General features: G+C 48.6%; 1 protein-coding gene across 1 annotated transcript in view; it reads left to right on the forward strand.

Moving 5' to 3' along the window:
* NMT1 (N-myristoyltransferase 1) overlaps positions 1-14,954 on the forward strand; it is a 42,966-nt gene that overhangs the window by 12,751 nt on the left and 15,261 nt on the right. The window contains exon 2 of the mRNA XM_062216394.1: positions 12,246-12,354. Within this exon, the coding sequence (XP_062072378.1) occupies positions 12,246-12,354 (109 nt within the window). The remainder of the gene's footprint in view (positions 1-12,245; positions 12,355-14,954) is intronic.

Below are 14,954 nucleotides of genomic sequence, written 5' to 3' on the forward strand. Positions count from 1 at the left end.
GAGCTGAGCCCATCCGAAGCCAGGAGCCAGAAGCTTCTCTTGGGTGCAGGGAACCAAGCACTTAGGCCATCTTCTGCTGCTTCCTGAGGCCACAGCAGAGAGCTGGACTGGAAGAGGAGCAGCCATATGACACTCATATGGGATGCTGGCACTGCAGGCCGTAGCTTACCCTGCAGCATCACAGAGCCAACCCCATTGCTTTAAAAAAAAAATTTTTTTTTATTTATTAAAAAGTCAAAACAGAGAGAGGGAGAGACAGAGATAGAGATATCATCCATCTGCTGGTTCACTCCCCAGGTGGCCTCAGTGGTGAGGGCTTAGGCCAGGCCGAAGCCAGGAACTTCATCTGGGTCTCTCATGTGGGTGGTTGGGGCCCAAACACTTGGGCCATCTTCCACTGCTTCCCCAGGCCATTAGCAGGGAGCAAGACTGGAAGTGGTACAGTTGGGACATGAACTAGCACCCCAGTGGGATGCCAGCATCACAGGTGGTGGTTTAACCTATGCTACAATGCCAGCCCCTGGCATTGTTTTTAAAGGGATTTGTTTTAAATGGATACCCAGTGGTGAGCACCCTGGTGCAGGCTAGGATTTAGCAAATTTAAACAGGATTTTTTAAGAAAGATTTTATTTATTTATTTGAGAGGTAGAGTTACAGAGAGGGAGTGACAGAAAGGGCTTCCATCCACTGGTTCACTCCCCAGATGGCCACAAGATGATCAGTGCTTAGCCAGGCCGAAGGAGCTTCTTCCAGGTCTCCCATGTGGGTGCAGGGGCCCAAGCACTTAGGCCATCTTCTGCTGCTTTCCCAGGCTCATTAGCAAGGAGCTGGATTTTAAGTAGAGTAGCCAGGACTCGAATTGGCCCCCATATGGGATGCTGCCATTGCAAGCCAGGGCTTTAACCCGTGTGCCATAGCACCAGCTCCACTTATCAACTTTTTTTTTTTTTTTTAATTTTTTTTTTTATTTATAATTTTTTTGACAGGCAGAGTGGACAGTGAGAGAGAGAGACAGAGAAAGGTCTTCCTTTGCCGTTGGTTCACCCAATGGCCGCCGCAGCCGGTGTGCTGTGGCCAGTGCACCGCGCTGATCTGATGGCAGGAGCCAGGTGCTTCTCCTGGTCTCCCATGGGGTGCAGGGCCCAAGAACTTGGGCCATCCTCCACTGCACTCCCTGGCCACAGCAGAGAGCTGGCCTGGAAGAGGGGCAACTGGGACAGAATCCAGCGCCCCAACTGGGACTGGAACCCGGTGTGCCGGTGCCACAAGGCGGAGGATTAACCTGTTGAGCCACGGCGCCGGCCTCACTTATCAACTTTTTAAAAGTGTATAGTTCAGGAGCTGGCATTGTGGCATAGTGGGTAGGGCAGCTGCCTGCAGTGCCAGCATCCCATATGGGTGTCAGCTGCTCCACTTCCAATCCAGCTCCTTGCTAATGCACCTGGGAAACAGAAAAAGATGGCCTAAATCACTGAACCCTGCACCCACACAGGAGACCTGGATGAAGCCAGGCTCTTGGCTTCGGCCTGACCCAGCCCTGGTCATTGAGGCCATTTGAGGAGTGAACCAGCAGATGGAAGACTCTTTCTCTCTCCTTCTTTGTAATTCTGACTTTCAAATGAATAGATAAATCTTAAAGTGCTCAAGAAAGGCATGAGGAACAAATGAGTGCATCAGAATAATGTTCATTTAAAAAAAAGCAGTGCCAATGCCAAGGGTGGGCATTGTGGTACGGCAGGTTAAGCCACTGCTTGTGACATCAGCATTGCATCTCACTTATTGCTGGTTTGAATCTTGCACCTCCATTTCCAGTTCCAGCTTCCTGCTAATGCATCTGGGGAGTCAGCAGGTGATAGATCAAGTCCCTGGGCCCTGCCACCCACAGCGGAGGCCTTGATGGAATTCTAGTCTCCTGGCTTCAACCTGGCCCAGACCTGGCTTTTGCAGGCATTTGGAGAGTAAACCAGCAGATAGAAGATTCTGTCTATGTATGTCTCTGTCACTCTGCCTTTCAAATAAACAAAAACAAAATTTCAGTTTAATATGTACTGTGTAATATGTACTATCTTTGTACATTTTTAAAGTTTATTTTTATCTATTATTCAAAAGCCCAGCGCAACAGAGAGAGAGAGAGAGAGAGAGATCGTCCATCTGCTGATTCTCTCTCCATGTGCCCGCAAGAGCCAGGACCAAGCCAGGCCAAAGCCAGGAGACAGGAGCTCCATCCAGGTCTCCCATGTGGGTGGCAGGGACCAAGTATTTGAGCTGTCACCTGCTGTTTTCCAGGATGCACATCAGCAGAATCCTGAATCAGAGCAGAGGCAGGAATACATGGGTCTCAGGTATTCCTATATGGGATGTACTCTTTCCAAGCAGCAGCTTAATCCACTGGGCCATAACATCCACCCCATAAATAAGTTAAAAAGATTTAAAATGATGCTGAATTCTTGGAGAAGGACTAGTCTGGCTTCTGTGTAGTCCAGATCCAAATTGAGGACATTCTGTAAAATGTCATTAACTTCCTTACTATTCTTCCCCCTCCTTTTTTTTTTTTTAAATACTGTTTAGAATAAGTTTATTTTTATTTATTTGAAAGGCAGAGTGACACACACACACATACAGATTCCACTGGCTGGTACACTTCCTCAATGCCTACAACAACCAAACTGGGCCAGGCTGAAGCCAGGAGCCTGGAACGCCATTCTGATCTTCTGTACTCGAACTGTCACCTGCTGCCTCCCAGGGTGTCCCTTAGCAGGAAGGTGGATTGGAAGCAGAGGATCTGGGACTCAAACCAGGTGCTCCAGTATGGGATGCTGGTGTCCCAAGCAGTAGTTTAACCAGCTAATATGACGCTGGCCACTTAGGATGCTTCTTAAAGTCCCACTCAAAGTGTTTCCTGAGCTTGATTTCTCATAAGTAATTAAAATTAGTATAATACCTTGAAAGCTAACCCAAGTAGGCTCCCTGTGTCGATTGTCTTCCTGTTTGGGGATGCTGACTGTGAGACCATGGTGAGTTCATGATGTTTCTCATGGATGTGGTTCAGTACCTGGTAGCTCAATGTCAGTGACTCATTCTGAAAAATACAACCTCGCTTTTTCCTTCAGCTGTCTGTATGCGTCATATACAAGTTGAAACAGGATCATTGCTCAGTAACTGCATGTGTAAATTCAAGCCAATGCAAGTAAAATTCTCATTCTGTTTTGGGTCTTAGAGTTTTTAGCCACTTATATATTTTTTTAAAGTTTTTTTTTGTTTTTGTTTTTTTTGTTTTTGTTTTTGTTTTTTTGACAGGCAGAGTGGGCAGTGAGAGAGAGAGACAGAGAGAAAGGTCTTCCTTTGCCATTGGTTCACCCTCCAATGGCCACCGCGGCCGGCGCGCTGCGGCCGGCGCACCGCGCTGATGCGAAGGCAGGAGCCAGGTACTTCTCCTGGTCTCCCATGGGGTGCTGGCCCAAGCACTTGGGCCATCCTCCACTGCACTCCCGGGCCACAGCAGAGAGCTGGCCTGGAAGAGGGGCAACCGGGACATTAGCCACTTATATTGATAAAATTTGAAACAGAACAAGAGTCCAGCTAGGATTCTTCTGAGAGGTGATAGCTACATACAAGTATTTCTCCTGAATATCAAGAGCAAAGGTACTGGCCGGTGCCGTGGCTCACTAGACTAATCCTCCGCCTGTGGCACCGGCACACCGGGTTCTAGTCCCAGTCGGGGCGCCAGATTCTGTCCCAGTTGCTCCTCTTCCAGTCCAGCTCTCTGCTGTGACCCAGGAAGGCAGTGGAGGATGGCCCAAGTCCTTTGGCCCTGCACCCGTATTTGAAAGGCAGAGTGACAGGGAGAGCCAAAAAGAGGTCTTCCATCTGCTGGTTCACTTCCCAAGTGACTACAACAGCTAGGTCTGGGCAAGGTGGAAGTCAGGAGCCAGGAACTCCTTCCTGGTCTCCTACAGTGATGGCAGGGACCCAAATAATTGGCCATCATCTGCCCTCTCCCAAGCTGTGAATTAGCAGGAAGCTGGATTGGAAGCTGAGCATCAGGGGCTTCTTCTTTTTTTTTTTTTTTTTTTTTTGGCAGGCAGAGTGGACAGTGAGAGAGACAGAGAGAAAGGTCTTTCTTCTGTTAGTTCACCCCCTAATTGGCCGCTACGGCCGGTGCGCTGCGCCGATCCAAAGCCAGGAGCCAGGTGTTTCCTCCTGGTCTCCCACGTGGGTGCAGGGCCCAAGCACCTGGGCCATCCTCCACTGGCTTCCCGGGCCACAGCAGAGCTAGAATGGAAGAGGAGCAACCGGGACAGAATCCGGCACCCCGACCGGGAATAGCACTGCAGGCAGAGGATTAGCCTAGTGAGCCGCAGCGCTGGCCAAGCATCTGGGACTTCAACTGGCCCACCAATGTGAATGCCAGCATTGCAAGCGGCAGCTTAAGCTGCTGTACACCCAGCCTCAGGGAAGTTTTTTTTGTTTGTTTTGTTTGTTTTTTAAGATTTATTTATTTTACTTAAAAGAGTTACACAGAGAGAGGAGAGGCAGAGAGAGAGAGAGAGAGGTCTTCCATCCACTGGTTCACTCCCCAATTGGCCACAACGGCCAGAGCTGCACTGATCTGAAGCCAGGAGCTTCCTCTGGGTCTCCCACGTGGGTACAGGAGCCAGGGGAACAAGGACTTGGGCCATCTTCCACTGCTTTCCCAGGCCACAGCAGAGAGCTGGATCAGAAGTGGAGCAGTCAGGACTTGAACGAGCACCACATGGGATGCTGGCACTGTAGGCGGCAGCTTTACCCACTACACCACGGTGCCGGCCCTGGGAAGTTAGTTTTTAATACTGATTTTGCACACTTGTAAAAGCTTTTGGAGTGGGTGTGTGGCAAAGCAGCTTAAGTTTCTTGGGATGCCCATATCCCATATGCACATTTGGGAGGCAGCAGATGGTGGCTCAAGTATTTGGGTCCCTGATACCCGCTTAAGAGACCTAGATGGAATTCTGGTCTCCTGGCTTCAGCCTGGCCTAGCCCCTGCCATTGCAGGCTTTTGGAAGATAGATTTCTTTCCCTCTCCCTCTCCCTCTCCCTCTCTCCCTCTTTCCCTCTCTCCCTCTCTCCCTCTCTCCCTCTCCCTCTCCCTCTCCCTTCTCTCCCTTTCCCTCCTCCCCCTTTCAAATAAAATGGAAACAAAGTTTAAACAAATTTTTTTAATTACAGATTTTATTTTATGGGAAGACTTCTACAGTTGAAAAAGTAATTTCCATTTTTTCATGTGAAATTGTGATTAATAAGAATCCAGTTGGTTACTATGCAGCAATTCTAAACCTAAGCCCTTCTTTTTTTTATTTGTTTGAAATGCTGAGTTATAGAGGGAGTGGGGAGAGAGAGGGAAATTGATCCTCCATCTGCTGGTGCACACCTCAAAGGCCTGCAATAGCCCTACTGGGCCATTCTGAAGCCAGGAGCCAGGAGCTTCTTCTGGATCTCCCACGTGGGTGCAGGGGCCCAAACACTTGGGCCATCCTCTGCTGCTTTCTCAGGCATATTAGCAAGGAGCTGGATCAGAAGTGGAGCAGCTGAGACTCGAACTGTCGCACATATGGGATGATGGTGTTGCAGGCGGTAGCTTATCCTGCTATGCCACAACACTGGCCCCAACCTAGCCATTTTGATTCTTTCTTCTATAGAAATATAAAACATGATTTTGGAGGTAATTCACATATAGGGACCAGAAAATTCATTTTTTTTTAAATTTATTTATTTGACAGGTAGAGTTATGGACCAGATAATTCGTTGCATAAGCTGATACTAATAAGAATTTCTTTTAAAAAGTAATAGAGAGGGACAGAGTAAGACAGACAGCTCTTCCATCTGCTGGTTAACTTCTCAAATGTCTGCAACAGCTGGGTCTGGGCCAGGCCAACCTAGGAACCAAGAACTACATCCAGGTTTCCCACTTGGGTGGCAGGGGCCCAAGCACTTGAGCCATGGATCGGAAGCAAAGCAGCCAGGACTCTTAACTAGCACTCTTATGGGATAGGGGTGTCCCAAGTGGTACCTTAACCTGTTGCATCATAACACCTTTCCACTAATAAGGACTTAGGTATTGTTTCCAACTGTAGGGCAGTCCTTTGTCTCCTTACTTGAGCCAGTTGTTAAATGTTATGGTGCTGAGGATGACATGAGAATGTCTCTGGAATAAGAAAACCTCAGGGGCCGGTGCTGTGGCTTAAAGAGTAAAGCTGCCACTTGCTGTGCTGGCATCCCATATGGGCGCCAGTTCGAGTCCCGGATACTCCACTTCTGATCCAGCTCTCTGCTATGGCCTGGGAAGGTGATGGAGGATGGCCTGAGTCCTTGGACCTCTGCACCCACATGGGAAGACTGGGAGGAAGCTCCTGGCTCCTGGCTTTGGATCAGCACAGCTCCAGCCATTGCAGCCATATGGGGAGTGAACCAGCAGATAGAAGACCTCTCTCTCCCTCTCTCTCTGCCTCTCCTTCTCTCTCTGTGTAACTCTTTCAAATAAATAAATAAACCTTTAAAAAAAATAAGAAAACTTCATAGAGTTCTCATAAACTGCAAATGAGTTATTTTTTTAGAAACCTTCTGTTTAAGGTATATAAACTCCGTGCATTTCATATATACAAATTTAGAAATATAGTGATTCTTCTCTCTCTGCCCTCCCTCCATCTCACTCTCACCTTTCTTTCTCTTCCTTCTCATTCCTGTTCTTATTTTATACAAAGATCTATCTTCAATTAACTTTATACTCATAAGATTAACCCTACAGGGGCCGGCGCCGTGGCTCACTTGGCTAATCCTCCACTTTCAGTGCCGGCATCCCATGTGGGCACTGGGTTCTAGTCCCAGTTGCTCCTCTTAAGTCCAGCTCTCTAGGCTGGTGCCGTGGCTCAGTAGGCTAATCCTCCGCCTTGCGGCGCCGGCACACCGGGTTCTAGTCCCGGTCGGGGCACCGATCCTGTCCCGGTTGCCCCTCTTCCAGGCCAGCTCTCTGCTGTGGCCAGGGAGTGCAGTGGAGGATGGCCCAAGTCCTTGGGCCCTGCACCCCATGGGAGACCAGGAGAAGCACCTGGCTCCTGCCATCAGAACAGCGCGGTGCGCCGGCCGCAGCGCGTCTACCGTGGCGGCCACTGGAGGGTGAACCAACGGCAAAAAGGAAGACCTTTCTCTCTGTCTCTCTCTCTCACTGTCCACTCTGCCTGTCAAAAAAAAAAAAAGTCCAGCTCTCTGCTGTGGCCCAGGAGGGCAGTGGAGGATGGCCCAGGTCCTTGGGCCCCTGCACCCACGTGGGAGACCAGAAGGAGGCACCTAGCTCCTGGCTTCGGATTGGCGTAGCTCCGGCCGTAGTGGCCATTTGGGGGGTGAACCAACGGAGGGAAGACCTTTCTCTCTGTCTCTCTCATTGTCTAACTCTGTCTGTCAAATTAAAAAAAAAAAAAAAAGGTTAACCCTACACTAAGTAAAGAGTTCAACAAATAGTATGGAAAAATTTAAAAATCTGTTCCTTAACAGTCAAGACAAGGGCTATTCAAAATCATCACGTCTCAAAGTGCCAAAAGCACTTCTGTGGATTCCCTTTTAGGTGCTCTATTAATTACCACAGATCAGGGAGAACATATGGTGTTTTGTCTTTTTGGGACTGGCTTATTTCACTAAGTAAAAACGGTTTTCAGTTGCCTCCATTTTGCCACAAACAGCAGGCTTCCACTCTTTTACCGCTGTGTAGTATTCCATTCATGCATGTACCATAACTTCTTTATCTATCCAGTTTTCAGTTGATGAACATTTGGGTTGATTCCATAGCTTAGCTATTGTGAACTGAGCTGCAGCAAATGAGTTATTAAAAGAAAAAAGGAGCTGACGTTGTGGTGTAGTGGGTAAAGCCACTGCCTGTGGTGCTGGCATCCCATATGGGTGCCAGTTCGAGTCCTGGCTGCTCCACTTCCCATCCAGCTCTCTGCTGTGGCCTGGGAAAGCAGTGGAAGATGGCCCAAGTCCTTGGGCCCCTGCACCTGCGTGGGAGACCCGGAAGAAGCTCCTGGCTCCTAGCTTTGGATCGACCCAGCTCTGGCCATGCAGCCATTTGGGGAGTGAACCAGTGGGTGGAAGACCTCTCTCTCTCTCTTTCTCTCTCCCTTTCTTTCTGTAACTCTGCCTTTCAAATAAATATTAGGAAAAGGAAAAAATAATCTTCGGGCCATACAGGACCTTTTGGTTCCTGTTCTTTGCTACGTCTTTGAGGGTTTTGCTGAGCATCTGGATTGTTTTGTTTTGTTTTTTGCTTTTAATTCATTGATTTGAAAGGCAAAGTAACAGCGAAAGAGAAATCTTACATTTATTTGCTGATTCATTCCCCTAATGCCTGCAACAGTCAGGGCTAGAACAGTTTGAGGCTGGGAACCAGAAGCTCCATCTGGGTCTTCCATGTGAGTGGCAGGAAACCAAGTACTTGGGTGTCACCTGCTGCCTCCCTGGCACATTAGCAGGAGGAGCTGGGGCTCAAGCTGGCACTCGCAGCAGCTTAAGTCGCTGTAACCATGGTGCTTGCCCCTGAGCATCTAGTTTTAAGGAATTACCTTAATTCCCTTCTGAATGGTATTGGTCTTTCCTCCATGTTATGTCTTTTACATTTTTTTAATATATTACCTGGCAGTTATACTTGCATCCAGACTTGATGACCTTCAACTTGGACTAATGGACACTTCAGGCCTTTGAGAGGCCTGGCCAGAAGGGAACAGTGGGAGGTAGGGGTGGCGGCGTGGATAGGAACTGAAGGGGATGGAACTAGGGAAAAGCTGAGCTTGCTCCTTTCCAAGTTAAGAAGCAGATGTTGGGGTCAGTGTTGTGGCACAGTGGGTCACGGTGGGTTAACTTATGACCTGCGATGTTGACATTCCATATCAGAATGTAGGTTTGAGTCCTGGCTGCTCTGCTTCCAGTCCAGCTCCCTGCTAATGTGCCTATGAAGACAGTGGAAGGTAGCTCAGATATTTAGGCCTCTGTCACCCATGTGGGAGAGCCGGATGGAGTTCCTGGCTTCTGGCTTTGGCTCAGCCCAGCCCCAGTCATTGTGACCATCTGGGGAGTGAACCAGTGCTTGGAAGATCTGTCTGTCTCGCTCTCGCAATGTAACTCTCAAATTAAAAAAAAAAAAAAAAAAAAAAAGGCCCAATAGGCTAATACTCCGCCTACGGCACCGGCACACCGGGTTCTAGTCCCAGTCGGGGTGCTGGATTCTGTCCCGGTTGCCCCTCTTCCAGGCCAGCTCTCTGCTGTGGCCCGGGAGTGCAGTGGAGGATGGCCCAAGTCCTTAGGCCCTGCATCCACATGGGAGACCAGGAGAAGTACCTGGCTCCTGCCTTCGCATCAGCGCGGTGCGCTAGCCGCAGCACGCTGGCTGTGGTGGCCATTGGAGGGTGAACCAACGGCAAAGGAAGACCTTTCTCTCTGTCTCTCTCTCTCACTGTCCACTCTGCCTGTCAAAAAAAAAGAAAAAAGAAAAAAGAGCCGGTGCTATGGCATAGCAGGTGAAGCTGCCACCTGCAGTGCCAGCATCCCATATGGGTGCTGGTTCGAGTGCTGGCTGCTCTACTTCTGATTCAGCTCTCTGCTGTGGCCTGAGAAAGCAGAAGATGGCCCTAGTCCTTGGGCCCCTGCACCCGCATGGGAGACCCGGAGGAAGCTCCTGGCTCCTGATCTGCCTGGCTCTGGCCATTGTGGCCAGTTGGGGAGTGAACCAGTGGATGGAAGATTTCTCTCTCTCTCTGCCTCTCCTTCTTTCTCTGTGTGTAATTCTGACTTTCAAATAAATAATAAAGGTTAAAAACATTTTTTCCTAAAAATCTTTTAAGAAGCAGCAGTTGTCACTTTAGGTTTCCAAGCGTGGGAGGGACGCAGGGAAATCTTTTCACACACCGAAGTTCCACAGCTGTATTGCTGTGCAGAAAGATTGTGAAGTCAGGGAGATGCGCTGAAGGCTGGAGGCAGCTTTAATCTTCTGGTAAAGTCATGAAGCCCAGATGTGCGCGTCCTGCAAGGAGTAGGAGGAGAGAAACCAGAAGACGTTCTGCACAGGGAGTCGGCAGCTCGTGCCCACTGGTTATTTTCCCGTGTACACACACACACACACACACCACACAGAGCACCATGTACTCTGGGATGATGGTAGTAATAAGGAATTGTGAGGTCCTGAAGTCTTTCTGAATTATAAATGTTATTTACTATAATGTTAATGGAAAATGGTCTTTTATACAGTTTTTTTCAAGATTTATATATTTATTTAAAAGTTACACAGAGAGAGAAGGAGAGACAGAAAGAGAGAAAAGAGAGAGAGGTCTTCATCTGCTGGTTCACTCCCCACTTGGCCACAATGGCCGGAGCTGTGCCAATCTGAAGCCAGGAGCCAGGAGCTTCCTCTGGGTCTTCCACGCTGGCACAGGGGCCCAAGTACTTGAGCCATCATCTACTGCTTTCCCAGGCCATAGAAGAGAGCTGGATCAGAATTGGAGCAGCTTTACCCACCATGCCACAGTGCTGGCCCCTATATAGTTTTAATTATTTGAAGATTACTTTTCTAGAATACACAGTTAAAGTCATGGTCTGTGCTTAGGTGAACTTGCAAATTGGGATTTTCTGTACTCACAGGTTAGACTATGAATTTGACTTTTTTTTTTTTTTTTTTTTTTTTGACAGGCGGAGTTAGAGAGAGAAAGATAGAAAGGTCTTCCTTCCATTGGTTCACCCCCCAAATGGCCGCTATGGCCGGCGCTGTGCCAATCCGAACCAGGATTTAGGTGCTTCCTCCTGGTCTCCCATACGGGTTCAGGGACCACGTACTTGGGCCATCCTCCACTGTACTCCCGGGCCACAGCAGAGAGCTGGCCTAGAAGAGGAGCACCCGGGACAGAATCCGGCACCCTGACCGGGACTAGAACCCAGTGTCCCGGTGCTGTAGGCGGAGTATTAGCCTATTGGGCCTTTTTTTTTTTTTTTTTTTTAATTTGAGAGTTACATTGCGAGAGCGAGACAGACAGATCTTCCAAGCACTGGTTCACTCCCCAGATGGTCACAGGCGGAGGATTAGCCAAGTGAGCTGCAGTGCTGGCCCTGACTTTTTTTTTTTTTTTTTTTAAGATTTATTTATTTATTTGAAAGGAAGAGTGACAGAGAAAGAGAGAGGAAGTGTGTTCGAGATCTTCCATGTGCTGGTTCACTCCCCCAAATGGCAGTAACAGCCAGGTGTGGGCCCGACTGAAGCCTGGAGCCCAGAACTCCATCTGGGGCTCGCACGTGGGTGGCAGGGACTGAAGTACTTGAATCATTGTCTGCTACCTCCCAGGCACATTAGCAGGGAGCGGGACCACAAATGGAGTAGCCAGGACTCAAACAAAGCACTCTGGTGTGTGATGCAGGCATCCTGTGCTGTGGTTTAACCTACACTGTGCCACAATGCCCCCCTCTGAATTCTGACTTTTTAATGTGGCTGGGACTGTTCAGGCTTTATTGAGTAGAGGGAAAGCAGCATACACAGCCCCTTACCATGGTCAGACACATACACATGCTTAATGGAATGTCCATGGAAGGCGGCCTGCCTCTGCTGCTGTGAGTTTTCCCCACAGGTTCTTGGTGCTGGGTTTTGCCAGTGGCGAACACCCAGTCTGAGCCAGCTGGTGCTTGTCGTCAGTCCTGCGAGGCTGATTCGGGCATTTCTCAGGGTTGAGACTTGGACACAGATCGCAGCAGCAGCGTAGCCCTTTCCTCATCCCCTTCTCCATTCCCCATGCTGCTTTGTGCTTTAGATTCTTCTGGAAAAACTCATAAAACCAGGTACACTGTGGGGCGGGCGAAGGAAGGACAGCATTCCAGAAGACGGCCACGACTACCACTGCCCTTGGCCCCGCGAGCAATCGTCATTTGCCTTTGGGGCCATCAGTTTGGCAATCTAAAGGAAATAAACACTCAAAATGAAAGTGAGAACAGAAGGCCCTTTCAAACAAATAATAGATTCCTCGCACAGCTCCTCCTAGGAGGCCGACGGGGGTGGGACAGGGGAGTGGAGAGCTGTGCTTGCTGGGGTCTGCCAAATGTCCCCTCTGGCACCTGGAGTCTCCAGTCAGCTGCTGAAGCCAGCAGGCCTGATGACAGACGGTCTGGCTGCACAGAAGCCCTTTGTCAGCATGGTTCAGAACAGATCCTTTCAAAAACCCTGCATCGGTGTTTGCTCTGTCTTACAGTGGTTTGAGTCCGGCCAATGACACTGGAGCCAAGAAGAAGAAAAAGAAACAAAAGAAGAAGAAAGAAAAGGGCGGTGACACGGATTCCACCCAGGATCAGCCTGTGAAGGTAACGAGGGGGCTCTGTCTGCTTGTGACGGAGTCACTTTCAGTGTATAGGAACAGTTAGATTGACAGTCTCCACTGGTATTGCTTCAAGATGGAAGAGCTGGATCCCAGCGCTGTCTGCTGCCCTAGACCTAGGTGATGAAACTGCTCTCCGTGCCTTGAGAGACAGCAGGTTAGACCCTGGCTCCCGAGCGTGGGGCCCATCAGAACTCACGGGTGCTGCTGCATGTGGTGCTGGGCAGGTGCTGTGGAGTGATGGCGGTGTGATAGCCCCTGTCGCCTAGAGCAGTGGTTCTCGGCCTTCTCTCTGTCCAGTCCCCACTGCTGACAGAATAAAAGGCCCCTCCTTCATCAGGCAGACCTGTACGTACCAGCGAGAACCCCGTTGTCCGTCGCTGAGTTCTGCTCCCTGAGAACCGCTGGCCTAGAGCTTTACCACCTAAGCCTGGCACACGGCATGACATGCAGAGGTCTGAGTGAGGGTGGTTTTGTTTCTTAAATAAAACAGGTTTACAAAAGAAAACCTTTTATTTCACGCAAGTATTGTCTTCAGAGTCGGCCTCGGAGGCCAGCTCACAACACATCTGTGAGTCTGAAATCTGGTCTTGTCCCAGGATACCCACACGTTGCTTTATGCTTCAAATGTTGTGGTCACCTGGAATCTCCTGGCTAACTGAAGCATGCCTTCAGGTAATTTTTTACATTTCCAATATCAAGCCCACTGCGGAGATTTAAAAAGAAACAACAGCAGCCCACGGTTTCGGACCACAGTGTGTGCTGGGCTCTTGGCGGGCACGTCACTGAAATCAGCCCCAGACATTCGTCTTCCCACGTTAAAGGGGAGAGCGGTGGCTTACCTGGTCCTTCGGTCGGACGTCTGTAGTCCAAGCTCATGTGCAGGCTGGAGGGATTTTGGTTGGTTTATTTATCTGAGGCCAGGTGTTTGAGTGGTATCACAGGATTTGAGCTGAAAGCTGTAGCGAAATAGTTTACTTTGACATTAGAAATTTTTAGCAAAGCACCATTCACATAGCTCTTTTGTGTTCCTCTTTGTGAGAGGTTTATTTTTTTCTTTTTTTTTCTTTTTTTTTGACAGAGTGGATAGTGAGAGAGAGACAGAGAGAAAGGTCTTCCTTTTTGCCGTTGGTTCACCCTCCAATGGCCACTGCGGCCGGCGCATCATGCTGATCCAAAGCCAGGAGCCAGGTGCTTCTCCTGGTCTCCCATGGGGTGCAGGGCCCAGGGACTTGGGCCATCCTCCACTGCCTTCCCGGGCTATAGCAGAGAGCTGGCCTGGAAGAGGGGCAACTGGGATAGAATCCGGCGCCCCAACCGGGACTAGAATCCAGTGTGCCGGCACCGCAAGGCGGAGGATTAGCCTGTTAAGCCACGGCGCCGGTCGTGTGAGAGGTTTATTGCAGAGAATTTATTTAAAAAAGTCAGAGGAAGAAAATTAAAGTCACTTGGAGTCTTAACTCCCAGAAATAAGCGGTATACCTGTTGGTTTATGGTCTCCCTCTCCTTCTCAATCTAAATGAAAAAAAATTGATTAGAAGAAGATGTGGGTATTTTTATCATCTTAATCCTGACATAAGATCCAAAAGCCATAAAACAAAAGTTGATGAATTTGAACCTTATTTGTAAAATTTACAAGAGAAATAAACTGGGAAAATATTTGTAATACATGTGTCAGTCAACAATTAAGCAAATAGCCATTTCATAAAGAAAAATATTAATATTTAATCAGTGGATGAAAAAACAGGTAAATTCATAATGGAAGAAATGAAAATTAAAGCAATAATTTTTTTTTCCCCCTAGATTGGCAGTGATTAAGGTTTTGTCAATCTAGTGATGAAGGTCTGGAGAAACAGGTGCTCCATGGGTTATTGATACTTCCTTTTTTTATATAGTTTATTTATTTTTGTTTTTATTTATTTGAAAGGGAGAGAGAGAGAGAGAGAGAGTGCTTCCATCCCCTGATCCACTCCCAGAATGCCAGCAGTATCGGGGACTATGCTAGGCCAAAGCCAGGAGCCAGGAACTCCATTCAGGTCTTCCTTGTGGGTAGCAGGAGCCAAGTACTCGAGCCAGCATCTGCTGCACCTGACGTGCATCAGTAGGAAGCTGGATTGGAGGTGGAGCAGCTGGCTTGAAACGGTGCTCCAAAATGGGATGCGGGAGTCTCAGTTGGCGGCTTTACTTGCCCTGGCTCGACACCAGGCCCTGATGGTCTCTTTTTAGAGGTCAAGTTGATGCTACATACTTTCAAATGTACCTGCCTTTTGACCCATCAAGCCTCTTAAGCTTTGTCTTGCAGAAATGTATAGCCTAGTGAGTAAAAATAGATGGACAAGAAAATGTGCTGCTTGTAAAACTGAAGAATGAAACCACCAAATGCCTGTCAGTCGGAGGCCGGCTAAAGATACTGTGCTCCACACATCCCATGAACTCTGTTGCTAGGTGGATGGGTCTGAGGGAGGGGGTGGGGGAAGCATCATTATGCTCTTAAAACTGTATATGAACTACAGGAAATGTGTTCTGTTTATCTAAATTACAATCATGGTAGTTCTCTGTGTCTTCACTTAGAAAGATTGCTAAGAC

The sequence above is a fragment of the Lepus europaeus genome, chromosome 18 (genome assembly GCF_033115175.1).
Source record: "Lepus europaeus isolate LE1 chromosome 18, mLepTim1.pri, whole genome shotgun sequence".
In the NCBI taxonomy this organism is placed as follows: domain Eukaryota; kingdom Metazoa; phylum Chordata; class Mammalia; order Lagomorpha; family Leporidae; genus Lepus; species Lepus europaeus.